The sequence below is a fragment of the Oryx dammah genome, unplaced genomic scaffold (genome assembly GCF_014754425.2).
Source record: "Oryx dammah isolate SB20612 unplaced genomic scaffold, SCBI_Odam_1.1 HiC_scaffold_3, whole genome shotgun sequence".
NCBI lineage: Eukaryota > Metazoa > Chordata > Mammalia > Artiodactyla > Bovidae > Oryx > Oryx dammah.
In genome coordinates this window covers 89950424-89971438 of record NW_024070187.1, presented here as the reverse complement: position 1 = coordinate 89971438, position 21015 = coordinate 89950424, and the positions used below count along the sequence as shown (strand labels likewise).

Below are 21015 nucleotides of genomic sequence, written 5' to 3'. Positions count from 1 at the left end.
GCCCCTCTTGGAATGCTTTCACTCTGCATTTCTGCATCACGCTTTGGCTTATGATGAGAGGTGTCACAAACAGCCTATGAACCCTGCCACTGTGTTACTGTGAGGATGGTGAGGAGTGTGGCGTGCTGTGTATCCAGAGGGCCCCTCTGATACCATTGGAGGAATCTAACAGACTAGCTAACAGTTGTGTAGGAGACACAAACAAGGCTCGTGGGCTGTTTCTTCTAACACCTCTTTCTCATCCTTGTAGCCAAAGGTGAAAGGAGTTTGCCCCTCTGCACGCCCTCTTACTGTAGGAAGAACTGGTGATTTAACAAATGAGAACTCCTCAGTGAGCAACATCTCTGTTGGGACAGATGGCTAACCATGCTCACCTCTCTAGCCTTTTAATTTTTTGTGCTGTCATATTCTTAATTTCTAATTTCACAAGCCCTAAACAGGGCTCAGGGTCTGCGTTTTAAAGACAGGTCCAGTTAGCCTTCTAAGTTTCGATTCTGCTGGTGACTGCATGTGTAAGGCAGGCTACAGGCCTTGTTCATGCAGCTGGTTAGCCAGATAAGCAGCCCTTGTCTGTACCTGACTTGTGCTCCAAGCAAATAATCAAGTTCTAGATTTGGATGGAAATCAGACTAACTTTGGCCTCAGGACTAAGTTGTGCTCTCCAGCACAATTTATACAAGTTCTGTGAACTGCATAATGGTTCTTGTGGATAGTTCACTCAAAATTCTCAATGTGAAGAGGTAAATGGTAGAATTAAAGCACACTGAACCCTTAACACCTAGTTTAGACTTCATGAAGTTTTTCTGTATCTCTGAAAATGGCCTAAGTTCTTTTTGAAACACTGGCAGTGTAAACAAGTGTCACTTATCAAAACCCAAGCCTAAATCTGTTACCATTCAACCACTCTTTTTCTTGGGGAAAAGAGCACCTTACTGTACTTACCTCATCCTCCTTTCTTACTGAGCCCACATATTCATTTAGTACTGTCTGCCTTCCTAGGTTAATATGAGATTCAAGTTAGGGACTATGTATGTGAAATACTTAGTAAACTGTTGTGTTTGTAAAAATATAAAGTGTTCATATATAGAAGGAAAATGAAGAGACTGAAAGAATATACTATTTGAAGTCAAAGTCTGATCCTTTAAAGATGAGTAAAACACCTTTAAAATTCTAATTCAGGAATTAAATTCATGTTAACCACTAGCATTACTGATATTTTAGTATTGAGAGAGTCATTTCCTAGGCAGGTTGATAAGTCTAGGGGTCCCCAAGGAGAGAGGGGTCTGGAATTCTTAAGGAGGAAGAAAGAACAAACTTTTTTTCCCTCTACATTCTTTAGGATTATACAACAATAATGTATCCTGCCTGAGGACAGTCCCTGGATCAAACCTGACTAAACCTGTTATCTTAAAATGTAAATTATGGGAGTAGGTCTGGTGAGGTCTTTACAACCTCCAGACATTCTTTTGATTCACTGGAGAGTATATAACTCCATTGCTAACAGTAGCAAGCGGGTACTCTTTCTGCCCCCTTCTGATGCCTATGTCAGAAGCTTTCTCTATCTCCTTTATACTTTAATAAAACTTTATTACACAAAAGCTCTGAGCGATCAAGCCTTGTTTCTGGCCCCGGATTGAATTCTCCTCTGGAGGCCAAGAATCCTGGTGTCTTTTCGTGGTTTAGCAACAACCTTTCAGTATCTGGCAATTCTACTGAAATTAAAGGTCTTTTATTGAATTAAAAGTATACAGTTTTTTTACAATCATAAAATTAACATAGAAATAAGTGAAAAACGAATTTTATGATATCTGGGTTTACTACCAGATTGCTAAGTGAATAACAACATTCACATTTTATCAACTGAATGTTGACCAACAAGTGAAAAATACATCATTCCTTTTGATGATTTCTGTGGGAGGCCTGTAGTTGTATTTCAAGTACAATGTAAAGTACAAGTAAAGAATGTATCAGACTACAGAGCGACCGAGATTTATAGCAGAAACACTGATTAAAATGATGAATGTCCCGCACTGGGGAAGGAGCATTTTGCCAGAAGATGCGGAAGGATGGCTTTTGGGACCTGGAACTGGAAGTGCTGGCGCTGGAGCTGTTGATGAGAACACACGGTCACTGACACACGTCATTTTGATATCACATTTCACCCACTGACACCGTATGTCCTGAATATATGAACAGACAAATTAGATCAGAAACATACATGAAGTACTTCTAACCAGGACAACTTTAAATACAGTCCATTACAGACTGGGGGATATATTTTCATAAATATCATCAAGGTGTGTTGATCTAAGTTTTATCCAGGTTTCCACAGCCTTTTTAGTATTTAAGTAGACAAAAGTAATTTTTCATTGTTCAAGTTCACTAGAATTTCTTGGCAATTGAAAATTTTCATTTTCTGTATATAAAAGATAAAGTTTAATGCTGTGTCTTACCTATTTTGAGTAAAATGGTATATTTCGTATGTATATTCTACCAGTATACAATGGAATATAGCTGCATTTCTTAAAACACTAAGCCCTGCAAGCTGATTTAAAGAAAAAAAAAACAAAAAACTTTTCCCTTTATACATAAAACACTACTCTGGAGAAAACCACTTCCCTTCCATCTGAACTAGCAGAGAGAGGTTCAGTAGAGTCCAGCCATCTGGGATGGTCTGATTCACACTGCCCTTAATGCAGACATCTGACTTTTGACTGTGTTCTGGTTCAGACTACCAGGGAAGACTGGAAATACCTAGATGGGCTCACCATTCACATTTCATAAGTAAAACCATAGAAATATTATAAAACCTTCAAATCATAAATGTATTTGCTTGCCATAATCATAAACATGCAGTTACGGGAAAATGGACAGGCGGATGCACTCCCGCACTAGTTTGTTACTAGAGAGCAGTGGTTCTCAAGGGCCTACTAAGAGGCAGTCTGCAAGCTTGTCAGGATATTTTTTGATTATCACAGCAGTGGGGTATAGAAGTAGAAGACCAGTATCCATGCTGTGGACAGTCTTGCACAATGAAAAACTGACCCACTCCACATACATTTCAAATGCACTGCTAGACATATATGTAAATTAAAAATGTATTTATATCCAGAACCTGTTTTACATATAAGCAAAATATATTTGGATAGTTTTAAGAAACATTAGTTTCTATATAATAAGTTTAGATTATTAGTTTAGTATCTAATTAGTTTCTACCTAATAAGCCCACAGTATTTCTTCACTTTCATTTTTCTTACATAGAATAGCTTCCAGGTTTCTCTTAAATCCAAATTTATTTGTGTAATTAAATACAATCATCTGACTACTTCATTATGAAGAATAATTTAGGCATTTATTTACATACTGAAGTGTTTATACTTTTGTTATATCATTAGGACATTACTTGATTTTTTTATGGGTGCAAGTGGGTCTTATCTAAGAACTTTATTTCAGAATACCTTTATAAAATATTTGTTCTAAAAGAATTGGGTTGATAGAGTTGAGAACCATTGCTTGAAAAAGTAGTCTCTATATACAGTTGAAAGTCACTGCTTAAGAAACAAAATCAAGTTGCCCCCACCATTTGCACATACAAGTATTTGGATGTGACATTATATTCTGTTAGGATGCTTTAAACTCGAGATTGGTGTCTTTTTTAAAAAAAACTTTCTCAGTTTTTGTTTATTGCAGAAACAGACATTATCAACTAAGGAAAAGAAATATTTCTTACTAGGCTGGTTGATATCTCGGCTTTTGTCTTCTAAAATAGAAACGGGTTCAGTTAATTGCATTGTACACCAAAGAGAAAAAATCTCATTCAATGATTAAGCAAACTTGGTTATCTCTGGGTATGGGACTAAAGGGCAGGATAGACTTACAGGTATTGGGGGGATTTGCATGCTTTGAAATTTTTTTTACAATGTATGTGTGTTTCCATTTTGAAAAGTTAAAATCTTGTTTATAGAAAAGTCTTTTTTACATATTAACCTCAGATTCCCAAGTGCAACTATAGCACCTACCATTTACTGAATGCTTACTGTGTCACACACTGACCAAATACTTAACGTACATTAACGCTTTTACTTCTTACAGCCCTAGTAGGTAGTAGAGTTATCCATATTATACAGATTTCCCCAAAAGTTGCATAAAATCACAACTTTTATGCTTGGTAATCAGTGGGAGCAATACCTGCTTTCAAAGCCTCTGCTCTTAATTACTATGCTATTCCAACTCCAATTGTGTTAAAATTAAAATATTGCAATACTGCCATATTTTGATGGCTCTGAAGCCAAATGCCAATTCTAGAAGCCCAGATTAAAGGTGTATTTTCTGTAACTATATCCAGCTGGGAGACAAGTGTCATGCAACAGAAAATGAACAAAACTTGAGAAGTTTGGGTCTTGATTGTCTCGTGCTAGCCTTTTACAGGTTCCTTAACTTCCCTATATTCCATGTTTTCATCTCTGAAATGGTGACAGTACTTCTCTTATTGGATTATATGAGATTCTGTGTAAATGTGTTGACATCACCTTTTAAAAAGCCTGCACTATAACAGTTTTCTAAGAAAGGGCACAATACAAAACAGTCCCAGCAAAACTGAGCGGCTTATTGCTGGAGGGCATGGAGAGTGCAGTAAGGAGGGCAGAAAGCACGTCCCACACTGTGCAGGGCTCACACACCCCTCCTCGATGCTGTCATTCCTGTGACTACAGATTCCCTCAGTAGCCTGCTCACCTGGAGAAACCTGCCCCTTCTGGAATGCACAGGCGCAGCTGGAGGTCCACTGCCCCAGCTTCAGGTCAGCTGCCTTTGTCTCTGCCTGACCCAGGGAGCTCTAAGAGCAGTCCACTGCTCACACTGAAAGGAGTCCTCAGCGCCTCCCCTGTGGCTTGCAGACTGGATGTCAAGCTGTACAGCCCAAGTGTCCAGACCCCTTAAGATGGAGCTCAGTGAGCAATTACAGTAAAGGACTCAGAACTCCATGGTGCCTCCACCCCCACATACATAAAAGAATTTTATAAAAAGAATTTACCAGGTTTTTCATCTGGTTGTAACATTTTTATTCCTAAATGAGAAAAAGATTTATTATTCAGATAATAATAAAGGCAACTACCATTTACTATTTTAACCCGCCATTTGTTTTATCAGTGCTTTATCTCATTAGGACTTTAATCCTAAGTTAGGACTTTAGTCCTGCAAGACAGAAGCTTTCCTTGTTTTACAGATGCAGAAGCAGAGGTCCAGAAAAGTGAAATAACTTATACAAAGTTACCAAGAGGAAAATGGCAGAGGAGAGACTTCATGAAGTTGGGTCTGTCTACACAGACCCTGTGCATCCCCATACCTTGCTAAGCAACCAGTGTGCCTAGTAAGGTGCCAATGAGAGTACTATGTAAACTCAGGTCCAGCGAGCTGAAGAGATGTAAATAAAGTGTGCCATCAATGTCATTAGAGGTTCACTTCAAAGTTGTGGCCAAGTAAGTTCAATCATTCAAATCTGGGTGAATATAAAAGTGTTGCTGGAACCTCTCTCTCTGGGTCACAGTGAACTGAATGGCTGGTTCCTGCCCATAGCATGCAGTACCCAAAGGCAGCAACATTAAGCAAAGCTCAGTGCTGTGTGGACGGATGCCACTTAGCAGATGCCAGAAATCTAATTTCCTTAACAGATGATCATTCCATAATAACAAAACCTACCAAAAATTATTTTCAAAACACCTTATGAATTCAAAAGAAAGGATTTATAAGCACTGGATAGGCGCTTGCACCCTGAGATTTTGTGTTTTCATAGGCCTTACGGGTATCTCCATAAGGCAATATATGTGTGTTAGCCACATTTGAAAGATGACAATTCTTAGGCATACAGAAGTTTTGTTACTGTCCATAGCTCTCTGGTAAAATACTAGATCATGTCTTTATTTTTTTTTAGTCTTCTCCTTGTCTCAGACATAAAAATTAAGTTTGAGAGCCTTTTAATATTTTTTCCTCCCCATCAGCATACGTTCTGAGGTCCTTCTGACTTGACAGGAGTTACACTGTCCAGTTTCTCCAGCCACAGAAACTCAAGGCCCCTCACAAGCCTTGCGCTCAGCAATAGCCTCACAACTTTTTAATGTACTTGTTTCCATGGTCATATCTTAAAGGGAGGTTAAATATGCACGATAAACGTAATGGGAAACACTTGAGGAACTGTAAATTTTAAGAAACTGGTTCTTGGTCATAGCAGCTTTGCTGGTGGCTCAGACAATAAAGAATCGGCCTGTGATGCAGGAGACTGGGGTTCGGTCCCTGGGCCAGAAAGATTCCCTGGAGAAGGGAATGGCTACCCACTTGAGACTCCCACGGACTGCAAGGAAATCAACCCAGTCCCTCCTACAGGAATCAACCCTAAACATTCACTGGAAGGCCTGATGCTGAAGCCAAAGCTCCAGCACTTTGGCCACCTGATATGGAGCCAACTCACTGGAAAAGACCCTGATGGTGGGAAAGATTAAGAGCAGGAGGAGAAGGGGTGACAGCATCACCAACTTGATGGACGTGAGTTTGAGCAAACTCCGGGAAAGAGTGAAGGACAGAGCAGCCTGGCACACTGTAGTTCACAAGGCCACAAAGAGCAGGACATGACTTAGCGACTGAACAACAATTTGGTTATAAGAACCTAGATCTTTCGCTCATGTGATCTTGCGCAAAGTACTTAGCCTCCCTGCATATGTAATGGTGACAATTATATCTATACTTCCCAGACTGGCAGTCTCCTCTCCAGCATGCCTAACATTGCTTACCAGGTAGTGAAAAAGATTCTGGAATTTTCATTCCTAAATGAGAAAGAAATTTTCAGTGACTTTCAGATTGTTCCAGTAAGTACAATTTTCAAACTCCTTCTTGTCTCATGAACTCAAGTGATACATGCACCAGAGAGCCCACCTGCACTGTAGTTTCTGGCTTTTGCTTACAAAGTTCTGGCTACATGAACCCTCACTGTGCAAATCTATGCCAGACTCAGAAAAGCCTTCTGTCATGGTGCCTCACTAAGTCTGCCTCCATGCCAGGAGAATACTATGCTTAGTTACCTGCAGATCCTAGGTGCCGAGATGCTTTTATTAACAGCCAAAGCTAACAATCAGCTTTTGCATAAAGTCAAAGTTTCTACTAAATACCTTTAGCTGTGGAATCTAAGGCTGGACTGCATGCATCCAGGCTGTAGCAGCCTGCCTTCCGCCTGCCCCCAACAGAGCTAACTGTCCTGCTCTGAGAATGCACACACACTAGGGAGGAAAGGCACTTTCCTACTCTCTTCTCCAGCTAAAATTCTGTAGAAAGACAGGCAGGAAGGAGGCTGTAAGGGAAATATTAATGACTAGTTGTCTCATGACAATATTCTCTTTAATACCCAGAGGAATCCTTCTCTTCTCATACTTGGACCAAGAGTGTAAATAAAGCTGTCTTACCAGGTATCTGGGTGGCTTCCTGGCTTTTCATACCTGAAGACAGAAATGGATACTGGTTAATGTTAATCAACTATCTTGCGTTGTTAATGCTCCCTTTTGTGTATACCAGCCCCCATCTCCAAGACTTTAAAAGTGGGGGGTGGGGAACAGTAACAATAAAAACTCCTTTTAATTGCTCTTCATTCTCAGACTGGACAAAGCCCAAACTCCTGATGCGGGACTTCAAGGACTTCATGATCTAGCCAACCTTGTCTTCATAAGGCAATCTGAGTACACCAGCTTTTGAATGAAACAGTACTGGGTCTAAGACTCTGCTTGGTTTAGTTCTATTGTCATTACAGTTATTAGCTCTCTGACTGGGCAGGCTTAATCTCTGACTGGGAAGGCTTAATAAATCCCTGACCTTCAGTTCCTTATTTATGCAAAAGAAACACCTTGCACGTTTGTAGTAAGTGATGATTATAAAAGTGCTAAGTACATTATTACATGGAACATAAGCAGCTCTCAATAACTAGAGTTCCTCTTGTTTGGCTTAACTTATTCCTCAAACTCTACATGTTCAGTAATGTCCTTGATTCTAGGAGTCCTCATATCTCCTTCTAACCTTGCAGCTAATCTCAGAGAATAAATAAAGGATCACTTACCAGGAAAGACAGTGGATTCCTGGCTTTTCATTTCTAAAGATGAGAATAGCAACTATGTAATGATAAATGCAGTAAGCTTAAAAATTAACTTTATGTAACTATTTACAAGTGAGAGATGACCCATTCCCAAAGTTTTTAGAGTTTTTGGTAAAAAGAAAGGAGATTTAGCACACTGGTGCCTAACTTAGAGAGAGAACTATGGCCAGTGTGATCCAGGCACTTTCTAGATAAAGTGAAATATCTCTTATTGATTTATATTTTTTAGACTCTGACCTATATTTGTCATGATTAATTTTTTAAATAAAATTTCTTGATTATATAAGTAATATAATTATAGATAATTTAGAAAAATATAGGAATTTATTAAAAATTACTCATAATCCCAGATATCAGAGCTGCTGCTGCTAAGTCGCTTCAGTCGTGTCCGACTCTGTGCAACCCCATAGACGGCAGCCCACCAGGCTCCCCCGTCCCTGGGATTCTCTAGGCAAGAACACTGGAGTGGGTTGCCATTTCCTTCTCCAGATATCAGAGCTATTCATTCTTAATACTGGTACATTTCCTTCTTGTCTCTTTCCTATAATATATGTATATGTGTATACGCTACATACATTTTCATTACTTTTTCAATTTTACTGAGATATAACTGACATAAAACACTGTATAAGTTTAAGGTGTGCAACATAATGGCCTGAGTTACATACATTGTGGCATGATTACCACAATAAGTTTAACATCCAGCATCTCATATAAATACCAAAAAAGAAATTTTTTTCCCCTTGTGACAAGAACTCTTAGGATCTACTCTTTTAACAACTTTCAAATACACTACACAGCTGTTAACTATAATCATCTTGTACATTATATTCTTTGTACTTATTTATCTTATAAATGGAAGTTTGACACTGTAAAATAAATTTGACATTATATTCCATATGCTGTTTTTATCCTTTTTTAAAATTTTTATTGGAGTATAACTGACTTACAATGTATTAGCTTCAGAAGTACAGTGAAGTGAATCTGTTATACATACACCTATGTCCACTCTTTCTTAGATTATTTTCCCATTAAGGCCATTACACAGTATTGAGTATAGAGTTTGTTTTTATCCTGTGATTTTTACTGTCACTGTATTGTGAGTACTTTCTCTTGTCTTTGGGCTTCCCTGGTGGCACAGTGGTAAAGAATCTGCCTGCTAAGGCAGGAGACATACGTTCGATCTATGGGTAGGGAAGATCCCCTGGAAAAAGAAATGACAACCCACTCCGGTATTCTTGCTTGAGAAATCCCATGGACAGAGGAGAATGGTGGACTGCAGTCCATGGAGTGACAAAGAGTCGGACACAACTCAGGGATTAAACAACAGCAACGTATCTTCAGATATTTTTTGAAAACATGATTTTTAAATTGGTTAGTGTTTCATAATAAGAATGTAAATTATTTAACAATGTCCAACTGTTGGATACTAAGTTTATTTATAAGTTTTTGCTACTATAACACTGTACAAACATGTCTATACATTTTTTGTACACAAATTTTTATGTTTATTTCCTTGGGACAAATATCTAAAAGTGTTACAGCTAGGTTAAAACGTATGGCCATTTTAAGACTAGTGATACAAATTATTGGAATTGTCCTCCAGAGAAGTTTTGAATTTATAATCTCACCAGTAATTTATGAGCATGTTTGTGTCCCAGCATCCTTGAAGAATATTATTTTTAAAAAGACCAAAAAACTTGGGAATGAGTCATACTTTAGAATTTACTAAATATCAAATGGATACAGCTAATAGCAACTATATATATATATATATAAATGATTATATACACACACATATATATATTTTGGCATATATTTACATATGTGTGTGTGTGTATATATAATCATTTTAATTTAGGAAAAAATGTCATTTTTATGCCCCTGATGAACACCCTAGGTTACAAGAGTTTGTGAAACAATTAATCACACCTTCCTCTATCCATGTAACAGCTAGTATAAAGCAAAAAAGAATAGGTTCTTTGGAACTTGTTCCACATGTGCTGTCTCTAGCTGTCCTGCTGGGATGCCCTATGGATTGACAGCAGCAGACAGAGAGAGCTGCTGCACCATCCTTATTAAGAAGGGCACCTGGAGCTCAGCAGGGCCTCTGATACATCAGACTCGTAAGCTAAAGGTGGGTTCTGCCTTCTTCCCACTTTTTCTTACCATTCTATGCCCACCTGCTCCCACCACTAAAGAAGTTGCCCTGCAAATCTAAGTAAGCTCCCAGAGTTTATGAAAATGTCTTACCAGGGTTTTCCAGCTTCTGGTTTTCCCCACCTAAGTTACAAAAAGAAACTCATCAGTTTCAAAAATAGACCAAAGTAACTGGGAGTTATCATAGTTATAGCACAACTACTTTAAAGTAAAATGGCCATAAAGATCCACTTGATATCCGGTAAACTAATGCTACTAAACTTAAGTGTCAGCTACAAACTAAACACAGTTGGCTAATAGGACTGGAACAGTCCTCTGGCCCCTTCTCCCAAGAAAAACTGTTACATACAGCAAGTCTTCTAGCAATCTCCACAAGGTAGAAAAACATCTGTCTTGAAGAGGTAGCTGAAGTCCCTGTGAAAGGACCAGTAAAACTTGTGGCTGCCTGAGCCAATAAGAAGTGTTACTAAGCAAGCCCTCTGACGCATGAAATGCTTAACACAAGGACAGAAAATACTTTTCAAACGTCAAGTAATCTGCATACTTAAGAAACGACTAGAAACTTTTCTCTCTTCGCACGGTAGCCACATGGGCCAAACATGTCATAAAGGAACTTAGATACAAAGAAGTGACCTGAGCCATATCACCATAAGTAGAAACTTAGTGGGGGGCGTGGCGTGGCGCATCTACACCCAGATGTTTTAGTCAAATGATACCAAACACCAGCTTATTTAAAAAAGGCAAAAACACTAACTTTTTATACTTTCATCTGGATGTCTGGTGTCACACAGGCTAACCTCAATGACTTAATATAGAGCTCTACCTATGAAGAGACCTGGGACCTGTCAAGAGTGCCTAGCTCTTTGGGCCCCACCAACCTCACTCCCACACTGTTCAGATCTCCAGAGAGCCCACCCTCTCATGTGAAGGGAGGTAAATTTCCCCAGAATAGATTCTCTTCCCCACTTCATACCTGCCAAGTTACTCCTTCATAGGTGCAAAGAACTCCTTTTCTTCAGCTAAGAACTGAATTTGCTGAACAGTAAAGAGCTATTAAACACCCATGTATGGGTTATTTTTAAAATTTAGAGCATACTTACCAGGGTTGTAGACAGGTTGAAAATAGTCTAAAATACAAACATGCTTTCATTACATAGTACTATACTCAGAAGTGAATGTCAGGTTCAGTCTATTTTTACATGCTTATTAATTATAAAGATTTGAGTTGGCTTACATTCAAGATACAAACAAAATATGGCAATATGAGAAATATAAAATTTCAATCTTGGAAACAAATGGTTACAGATTCATTTTAATTATGTGAAGAAGAATCCACAGAAAAACTAGCCAGGAAGACAGGTAGAAATGGACCCTTATTTTTCAAACTTTTTAAACAAAGAAATCTTCAAATAGGATCCATCCAAAGTATGTACCAGCCCAAGGCATTTTCTGGCAACTTCAGTTAAAATCTGTTGAGTCTAATTTGATGATGTTGTTCCTGAACATATTTAGAATTCCTATTTACCTTTCCAAATCTTTCCCATGGTCCTCTAGGAAAGATTATTTTTGTTATATTCTCCTATTTTCCTCTGAGAAAGCAGACCAAGTTACCATTTTGTCCCCCCGAGTCTTTCCCCCGAGCCATATTCACTCCATTCCTTCTTCAGTCTCCCAAATATTACTTCCCAAGATGCCAAAACATAGGAACATGAGTCTAACTCTGTGCATAGGAGTCATGTAGGGGTTTTCAGGAGCCCTTAAGCTCCTGTAATAATGGACTAAGGTCAGAGCTGGCAGAGTCCTCGCATGCCCAAGGCAAATGCAGTGTTTGAGAGAACAGCCACAGGCAAAGCTGGGGTAGGGTTAAGGTGGATCCCTGCACCCTCCCCCTGAGAAGGTAAGAGAGGCAGCACAACACTGCTTTGAGAAAGCAAGGGCTGACAGTGTGACAGTATAGTGGGGTGGCTCTGACCTATCCAGGGAGAAATAACACTGATAAAATTCCCATTACAGAGATAATATTTTAAAACATATCTTACCCATGTTCTCAACACAACTCTCAGTTTTCAGTCCTGAAACACAAAGATAAAGTTTTATTAGTTAGACACAATCTACCCTATTAAAAACTTCAAATTGGTCTGTTGCTACTGTAATCTAATCTGTCAGCTCCAAGTCTATCAGACTTATAACTTAGTGGGAAGTAAATTACATTTTTGTTTCATAGTACAGTCACTAAAGAGCAGTAGATCCAGATACAACACCTATCTTTTCTGGAATTCAGTTTCCTCATTTATGTCTTTTTTGGGAGATTGCTTCAAATAACCTCTGGAATCCCATCCAAAGGTAATAATAACACTGATTAGTCTGAAAAAATTAGCAGAAAATTTATCTGTTTAACTAACCCTCTCTTCTGGGATTTCTTTGGAAGGAATGATTCTAAAGCTGAAACTCCGGTACTTTGGCCACCTCATGCAAAGAGTTGACTCATTGGGAAAGACTTTGATGCTGGGAGGGATTGGGGGCAGGAGGAGGAGGGGACGACAGAGGATGAGATGGCTGGATGGCATCACTGACTTGATGGTTGTGAATCTGAGTGAACTTCGGGAGTTGGTGATGGACAGGGAGGCCTGGCATGCTGCGATTCATGGGGTCGCAAAGAGTCGGACACGACTGAGCAACTGAACTGAACTGAACCCTCTCTTCAGATACTAAATATCCTCAACAGTTAACCTATCCCTTTACTGTGACAATTTGTACCCAGTGGAGAAAAAGAATCTCAATCAGAGCTCCAGATCCTGGAATGTATGAACAGACATCCTTTGCATTCACATAGAGAGATGCAGTTGATGTGCCCCAGAACACTGATCCGCGCATGAGGAAAGGCGCCATCTTCTGGGGAGCACGGACATGAAATCGAAAGGTACATGTGGACAGGCCTGCGAGCCTCTTGCTCATGATGCCCTAGAAAGAGTCACCAGCGAGGGCTACAGTGACTCCTCTGAGACTTGACGTAAAGGGGGAATCTGCCAGCTTGCCCAACAAAGGCTAAGCCAAGAAATTCAGCGAAAGGGTGTTTAGTTTTAGTGCCAGCATGAGTCATGGAAGGCTTCCCAGACACCACAGGAAGGTCTAGATGTCATATGTTCTCTTAGTCTGGTTAGCTCACATACCTCATCTAGAACTTCAACTCCCTGAGGATGAACCTCTCAATCTAAGATGTGGGTGTGAAACACCTGGCTTCACTATGAGACATGCTCACTGATAACTGCTCTCAGATCCTGCTCCATTTATGGAGTTTCAACAAGAATCCAGGTGACTTGGTCCAATTTTTACCAGCCCAGGAAATCTGTAAGAATCTGCATGGTACCCTGAGGCCAACCTTGTTGTTTGGCTATACAAGAAACTTTTTTCTATGTAGAGGATCATGTCATCTGCAAACAGTGAGAGTTTTACTTCTTTTCCAATTTAGATTCCTTTTATTTCTTTTTCTGCTCTGATTGCTGTGGCCAAAACTTCCAAAACTATGTTGAATAGTAGTGGTGAAAGTGGGCACCTGTGTCTTGTTCCTGACTTTAGGGGAAATGCTTTCAATTTTTCACCATTGAGGATAATGTTTGCTGTGGGTTTGTCATATATAGCTTTAATTATGTTGAGGTATGTTCCTTCTATTCCTGCTTTCTGAAGAGTTTTTATCATAAATGGATGTTGAATTTTGTCAAAGGCTTTCTCTGCATCTATTGAGATAATCATATGGCTTTTATTTCTCAATTTGTTAATGTGGTATATTACATTGATTGATTTGCAGATATTGAAGAATCCTTGCATCCCTGGGATAAAGCACACTTGGTCATGGTGTGTGACCTTTTTAATGTGTTATTGAATTCTGATGGCTAGAATTTTGTTAAGGATTTTTGCATCTATGTACATCAGTGATATTGGCCTGTAGTTTTCTTTTTTTGTGGCATCTTTGTCAGGTTTTGGTATTGGGGTGATGGCGGCTTCATAGAATGAGTTTGGAAGTTTCCCTTCCTCTGCAATTTTCTGGAAGAGTTTGAGTAGGATAGGTGTTAGCTCTTCTATAAATTTTTGGTAGAATTCAGCTGTGAAGCAATCTGGACCTGGGCTTTTGTTTGCTGGAAGATTTCTGATTACAGTTTCAATTTCCATGCTTCTGATGGGTCTGTTAAGATTTTCTATTTCTTCCTGGTTCAGTTTTGGAAAGTTGTACTTTTCTAAGAATTTTTCCATTTCTTCCAAGTTGTCCACTTTATTGGCATATAATTGCTGATAGTAGTCTCTTATGACCCTTTGTATTTCTGTGTTGTCTGTTGTGATCTCTCCATTTTCATTTCTAATTTTATTGATTTGATTTTTCTCCCTGTGTTTCTTGATGAGTCTGACTAATGGTTTGTCAGTTTTATTTATCCTCTCAAAGAACCAGCTTTTAGCTTTGTTGATTTTTGCTATGGTCTCTTTTATTTCCTTTGCATTTATTTCTGCCCTAATTTTTAAGATTTCTTTCCTTCTACTAACCCTGGGGTTCTTCATTTCTTCCTTTTCTAGTTGCTTTAGGTGTAGAGTTAGGTTATTTGACTTTTTCCTTGTTTCTTGAGGTATGCCTATATTGCTATGAACTTTCCCCTTAGCACTGCTTTTACAGTATCCCACAGGTTTTGGGTTGTTGTGTTTTCATTTTCATTCATTTCTATGCATATTTTGATTTCTTCTGTGATTTGTTGGTTATTCAGCAGCGTGTTGTTCAGCCTCCATATATTGGAATTTTTAATAGTTTTTCTCCTGTAATTGAGATCTAATCTTACTGCACTGTGGTCAGAAAAGATGCTTGGAATGATTTCAATTTTTTTGAATTTACCAAGGCTAGATTTATGGCCCAGGATGTGATCTATCCTGGAGAAGGTTCCATGTGCGCTTGAGAAAAAGATGAAATTCATTGTTTTGGGGTGAAATGTCCTATAGATATCAATTAGGTCTAACTGGTCTATTGTATCATTTAAAGTTGGTGTTTTCATCTTAATTTTCTGTTTAGTTGATCTATCCACAGCTATGAGTAGGATATTAAAGTCTCCCACTATTATTGTGTTATTGTTAATTTCCCCTTTCATACTTGTTAGCATTTGTCTTACATATTGTGGTGCTCCTATGTTGGATGCATATATATATTTATAATTGTTGTATCTTCTTCTTGGACTGATCCTTTGATCATTATGTAGTGTCCTTCTTTGTCTTTTTTCACAGCCTTTGTTTTAAAGTCTATTTTATCTGATATGAATACTGCTATTCCTGCTTTCTTTTGGTCTCTATTTGCATGGAATATCTTTTTCCAGCCCTTCACTTTCAGTCTATATGTCCCCTGTTTTGAGGTGGGTCTCTTGTAGACAACATATATAGGGGTCTTGTTTTTGTATCCATTCAGCCAGTCTTTGTCTTTCGGTTGAGGCATTCAACCCATTTACGTTTAAGGTAATTATTGATTAGTATCATCCCGCTGCTATTTACTTTATTGCTTTGGGTTCGAGTTTATACACCCTTTTTGTGTTTCCTGTCTAGAGAAGATCCTTTAGCATTTGCTGGAAAGCTGGTTTGGTGGTGCTGAATTCTCTCAGCTTTTGCTTGTCTGTAAAGCTTTTGATTTCTCCTTCATATTTGAATGAGTAATCAACGAATATAGTAAAGTTGCAGGATATAAAATCAACACACAGAAATCCCTTGCATTCCTATACACTAATAATGAGAAAATAGAAAGAGAAATTAAAGAAACAATTCCATTCACCATTGCAACAAAAAGAATTAAATACTTAGGAATATATCTACCTAAAGCAACTAAAGACCTGTATATAGAAAACTATCAAACACTGGTGAAAGAAATCAAAGAGGACACTAATAGATGGAGAAATATACCATGTTCATGGATCGGAAGAATCAATATAGTGAAAATGAGTATACTACCCAAAGTAATCTATAGATTCAATGCAATCCCTATCAAGCTACCAATGGTATTTTTCACAGAGCTAGAACAAATAATTTCACAATTTGTATGGAAATACAAAAACCCTCAAATAGCCAAAGCAATCTTGAGAAGAAGAATGGAACTGGAGGAATCAACCTGCCTGACTTCAGGCTCTACTACAAAGCCACAATCATGAAGACAGTATGGTACTGGCACAAAGACAGAAATATAGATCAATGGAACAAAATAGAAAGCCCAGAGATAAATCCACACACCTATGGACACCTTATCTTTGACAAAGGAGGTAAGAATATACAACAGAGAAAGAATCTCTTTAACAAGTGGTGCTGGGAAAACTGGTCAACCACTTGTAAAAGAATGAAACTAGAACACTTTCTAACACCATACACAAAAATAAACTCAAAATGGATTAAAGATCTAAACTTAAGACCAGAAACTATAAAATTCTTAGAAGAGAACATAGGCAAAACACTCTCTGATATAAATCACAGCAGGATCCTCTATGACCCACCTCCTAGAATATTGGAAATAAAAGCAAAAATAAACAAATGGGACCTAATTAAAATTAAAAGCTTCTGCACAACAAAGGAAACAATAAGCAAGGTGAAAAGACAGCCATCAGAATGGCAGAAAATAATAGCAAGTGAAGCAACTGACAAACAACTAATCTCAAAAATATACAAGCAACTCCTGCAGCTCAATTCCAGAAAAATAAATGACCCAATCAAAAAATGGGCCAAAAAACTAAACAGACATTTCTCCAAAGAAGACATACAGATGGCTAACAAACACATGAAAAGATGCTCAACATCACTCATTATCAGAGAAATGCAAATCAAAACCACAATGAGGTACCATTTCACACCAGTCAGAATGGCTGTGATCCAAAAGTCTCCAAGCAATAAATGCTGCAGAGGGTATGGAGAAAAGGCAACCCTCTTACACTGTTGGTGGGAATGTAAACTAGTACAGCCACTACGGAGAACAGTGTGGAGATTCCTTAAAAAACTGGAAATAGAACTGCCTTATGACCCAGCAATCCCATAGCTGGGCATACACACCAAGGAAACCAGAATCGAAAGAGACACATGTATTCCAATGTTCATCACAGCACTGTTTATAATAGCCAAGACATGGAAGCAACCTAGATGTCCATCAGCAGATGAATGGATAAGAAAGCTGTGGTACATATACACAATGGAGTATTACTCAGCCATTAAAAAGAATACATTTGAATCAGTTCTAATGAGGTGGATGAAACTGGAGCCTATTATACAGAGTGAAGTAAGCCAGAAAGAAAAAACACCAATACAGTATACTAATGCATGTATATGGAATTTAGAAAGATGGTAATGATAACCCTGTATGCAAGACAGCAAAAGAGACACAGGTGTACAGAACAGTCTTTTGGACTCTGTGGGAGAGGGAGAGGGTGGGATGATTTGGGGGAATGGCATTGAAACATGTATCCTATCATATAAGAAACGAATTGCCAATCCAGGTTTGATACAGGATTCTTGGGGCTGGTGCACTGGGATGACCCAAAGGGATGGTACAGGGAGGGAGGTGGGAGGGAGGTTTAGGATGGGGAACACATGTACGCCCGTGGCGAATTCATGTTGATGTGTGGTAGAACCAATACAATATTGTAAAGCAATTAGCCTCCAATTAAAATAAATAAATTTAAATTAAAAAAGAAAGAAAAGAAGAAAAAAAATTTTTTTGAAAGTTCTAGAGACTATTAGAAAATGCTGTCTCAGCAGGTGATGAATGGATGCAAGCCTTACCCAGAAGTTTTAGTTGAGGGAAAGGTGAAGGTGAGGGGAGCTGTGGATGAAAAAGCTACCAACATGATAGATTCAGCCTGGGGACAAGCACTGAGGAATTTTAAAAGCCTTCATCTTTTTTCTATAGCACAAATTAAGAGCATGTTTCTCAAAGTATTGAGAAGATCCCCTGCAGAAGGAAATGGCAACCCACTCCAGTATTTTTGCCTGGAGAATCCCATGGACAGAGGAGCCTGGCAGGCTACAGTCCATGGTGTCACAGAGTCGGACACAATTGAGTGACTAACACTTTCATGTTCTCAAAATATAGTCTTCCAATCATACCTCAGGACCACCCAAGGCACTTATTAAAATTGTAAATTCTAAAACTCTAGCCAGGACTACTGATAAATAATTTCTGGGAAAGATAACTTAATTGCATTCTTATTGCATTAAAATCTACATTTTGAACAAGCACTCTAAGTGTTAGGCAAAAAAATTTGAGAGCCTCATCCTTAGTAGATTGCTGTTGTTTACCTAAGTCAGAGACCTCACTGACTGTAGCCTGCTAGGCTCCTCTGTCCATGCGATTTCCCAGGCAAGAATATTGAAGTGGGGTGCCATTTTCTTCTCCAGGAGATCTTTCTGACCCAGAGATTGAACCCCCATCTCATGCACTGGCAGGTGGATTCTTCACCACTGAGCCACTAGGGAATCCCGTAGTAGAAGATAGGTATCTCTTAATGTTTAACACAGATCCATTTATATGAGACTGCATTTCTCCTCCCTTTTTCAGCCTAGGTTTAATTTCCCATTAGGGTTTTCGGCAGCAGGAATCAAACTATTTTGGGTTTCTAAAGAAGTAGCAGGGCTGGGGGAGAGATCAAGACAATGAGTCGGAGGACATGGAGCTCACCTCATCCCAACGGATGCATCAAAAGTACATCTGCACACAGAACAATTCTCACAGAAAACCAACTGGAAGCTGTCTGAAGAGCTCTTACACAATCAAAGAGGTGAAAAAGATTCCCATGGGTGGAATTAAAAAAAAAAGGGGGCATCAGGATGGGATAGGCACCCTGGGGAGGGATCTGTGAAGCAGGGAGGGTCTGCAAAGGCAGGCCCTCACTCTGCAAAGGCCCTCTGTCTGCTGGGAGATCAGAGGAGCTGCAGGGCTTGCACTCTGATCGTGAGGTGTGCAAACCTACTGGCTTGCTAGGCATCAAGGTGGACAGAGATGCGCCAACAGCTTCCAGCTCACAGCCCTTCTCAGACTGAAAGACGTGCCGAGTGGGCTGCTAGTATGTAGAGTAGGCAGGTGGTGAAACTCCAGGAGGTGGACCCTGAGGGAGGACTCTGTCAAGCCAGGGGGAGACAGCCTGAAGGGCCTGTGGTGTTGGTTCAGTTCAGTTGCTCAGTCATGTCTAACTCTTTGCAACCCCATGGACTGGCTTCCCTGTCCATCAGTAACTCTTGGAACTTACTCAAACTCATGTCCGTCGCATCGGTGATGCCATCCATCTCATCCTCTGTTGTCCCCTTATCCTCCTGCCTTCAATCTTTCCCAGCATCAGGGTCTTTTCCAAGCAGTTAGTTCTCTGCATCAGGTGGCCGAACAATTAGGGCTTCAGCTTCAGCATCAGTCTTTCCAATGAATATTCAGGACTAATCTCCTTTAGGATGGACAGGTTTGATCTCCTTGCAGTCCAAGGGACTCTCAAGAGTCTTCTCCAACACCACAGTTCAAAAGCACCAATTCTTCAGTGCTAAGCTTTCTTTATGGTCCAACTCTCATATCCATACATGACCACTAGAAAAACCATAGCCTTGACTAGACAGACCTTCGTCGGCAATGTCTCTGATTTTTAATATGCTGTCTAGGTTGGTCATAGTTTTTCTTCAAAGGAGTAAGTATCTTTTAATTTCATGGCTGCAATCACCATCTGCAGTGATCCTGGAGCCCCAAAAAATAAAGTCTGACACTGTTTCCACATCTATTTGCCATGAAGTGATGGGACCAGATGCCATGACCTTAGTTTTCTGAATCTTGGGTGTTAACCCAACTTTTTCACTCTCCTCTTTCACTTTCATCAACAGGCTCTTCAGTTCTTCTTCGCTTTCTGCCATAAAGGTGGTGTCATCTGCATATGTGAGGTTATTGATACTTCTCCTGGCAATCTTGATTCCAGCTTGTGCTTCATCCAGCCCAGCATTTCTCATGATGTACTCTCCATATAAGTTAAATAAGCAGGGTGACAATATACAGGCTTGAAGTATTCCTTTCCCAATTTGGAACCAGTCTGTTGTTCCATGCACAGTTCTAACTGTTGCTTCTTCACTTGCCTACAGATTTCTCAGGAGGCAGGTAATGTGGTCTGGTATTTCCATCTCTTTCAGAATTTTCCACAGTTTGTTGTGATCCACACAGTCAAATGCTTTGGCATAGTAAATAAAGCAACAGTAGACATTTTCTGGAACTCTCTTGCTTTTTTGATGATTCAGCAGATGTTGACAATTTGATCTCTGGTTCCTCTGCCTTTTCTAAATCCAGCCTGAACATTTGGAAGTTCACGATTCATGGATTGCTGAAACCTGGCTTGGAGAATTTTGAGCATTACTTTACTAGCGTGTAAGATGAGGGCAATTGTGCAGTAGTTTGATCATTCTTTGGCATTGCCTTTCTTTGGGATTGGAATGAAAACTGACCTTTTCCAGTTCTGTGGCCACTGCTGAGTTTTCCAAATTTGCTGACATACTGAGTACAGCACTTTCACAGCATCATTTTTTAGGATTTGAAATAGCTCAACTGGAATTCCATCGTCTCCAGTAGCTTTGTTTGTAGTGATGCTTCCTAAGGCCCACTTGACTTCTCATTCTAGGATGTCTGCTCTAGGTAAATGATCATGCCATCGTGGTTATCTGAGTCATGAAGATCTTTTTTGTATAGTTCTTCTGTGTATTCTTGCCACGTC

General features: G+C 39.3%; 1 protein-coding gene across 22 annotated transcripts in view; it reads right to left on the bottom strand.

Moving 5' to 3' along the window:
* Positions 1–1710: 1710 nt before the first annotated feature.
* The window catches only part of ART3 (ADP-ribosyltransferase 3 (inactive)), a 40338-nt gene continuing 21033 nt past the window's right edge, over positions 1711–21015 (bottom strand). Inside the window, exons 4-12 of one of the 22 annotated variants that reach the window (XM_040237107.1) lie at positions 12328–12360; positions 11389–11415; positions 10382–10411; positions 8093–8125; positions 7449–7481; positions 6783–6815; positions 5033–5065; positions 3731–3760; positions 1714–2107 (exon numbers count right to left, since the gene is read on the bottom strand). In XM_040237107.1, the coding sequence (XP_040093041.1) occupies positions 1968–2107; positions 3731–3760; positions 5033–5065; positions 6783–6815; positions 7449–7481; positions 8093–8125; positions 10382–10411; positions 11389–11415; positions 12328–12360 (392 nt within the window). In that variant the 3' untranslated portion in view covers positions 1714–1967. Of the gene's footprint in view, positions 2108–3730; positions 3761–5032; positions 5066–6782; positions 6816–7448; positions 7482–8092; positions 8145–10381; positions 10412–11388; positions 11416–12327; positions 12361–21015 lie in introns of those variants that run through there. The other 21 variants (XM_040237110.1, XM_040237111.1, XM_040237109.1 and 18 more) reach the window with 21 other exon arrangements.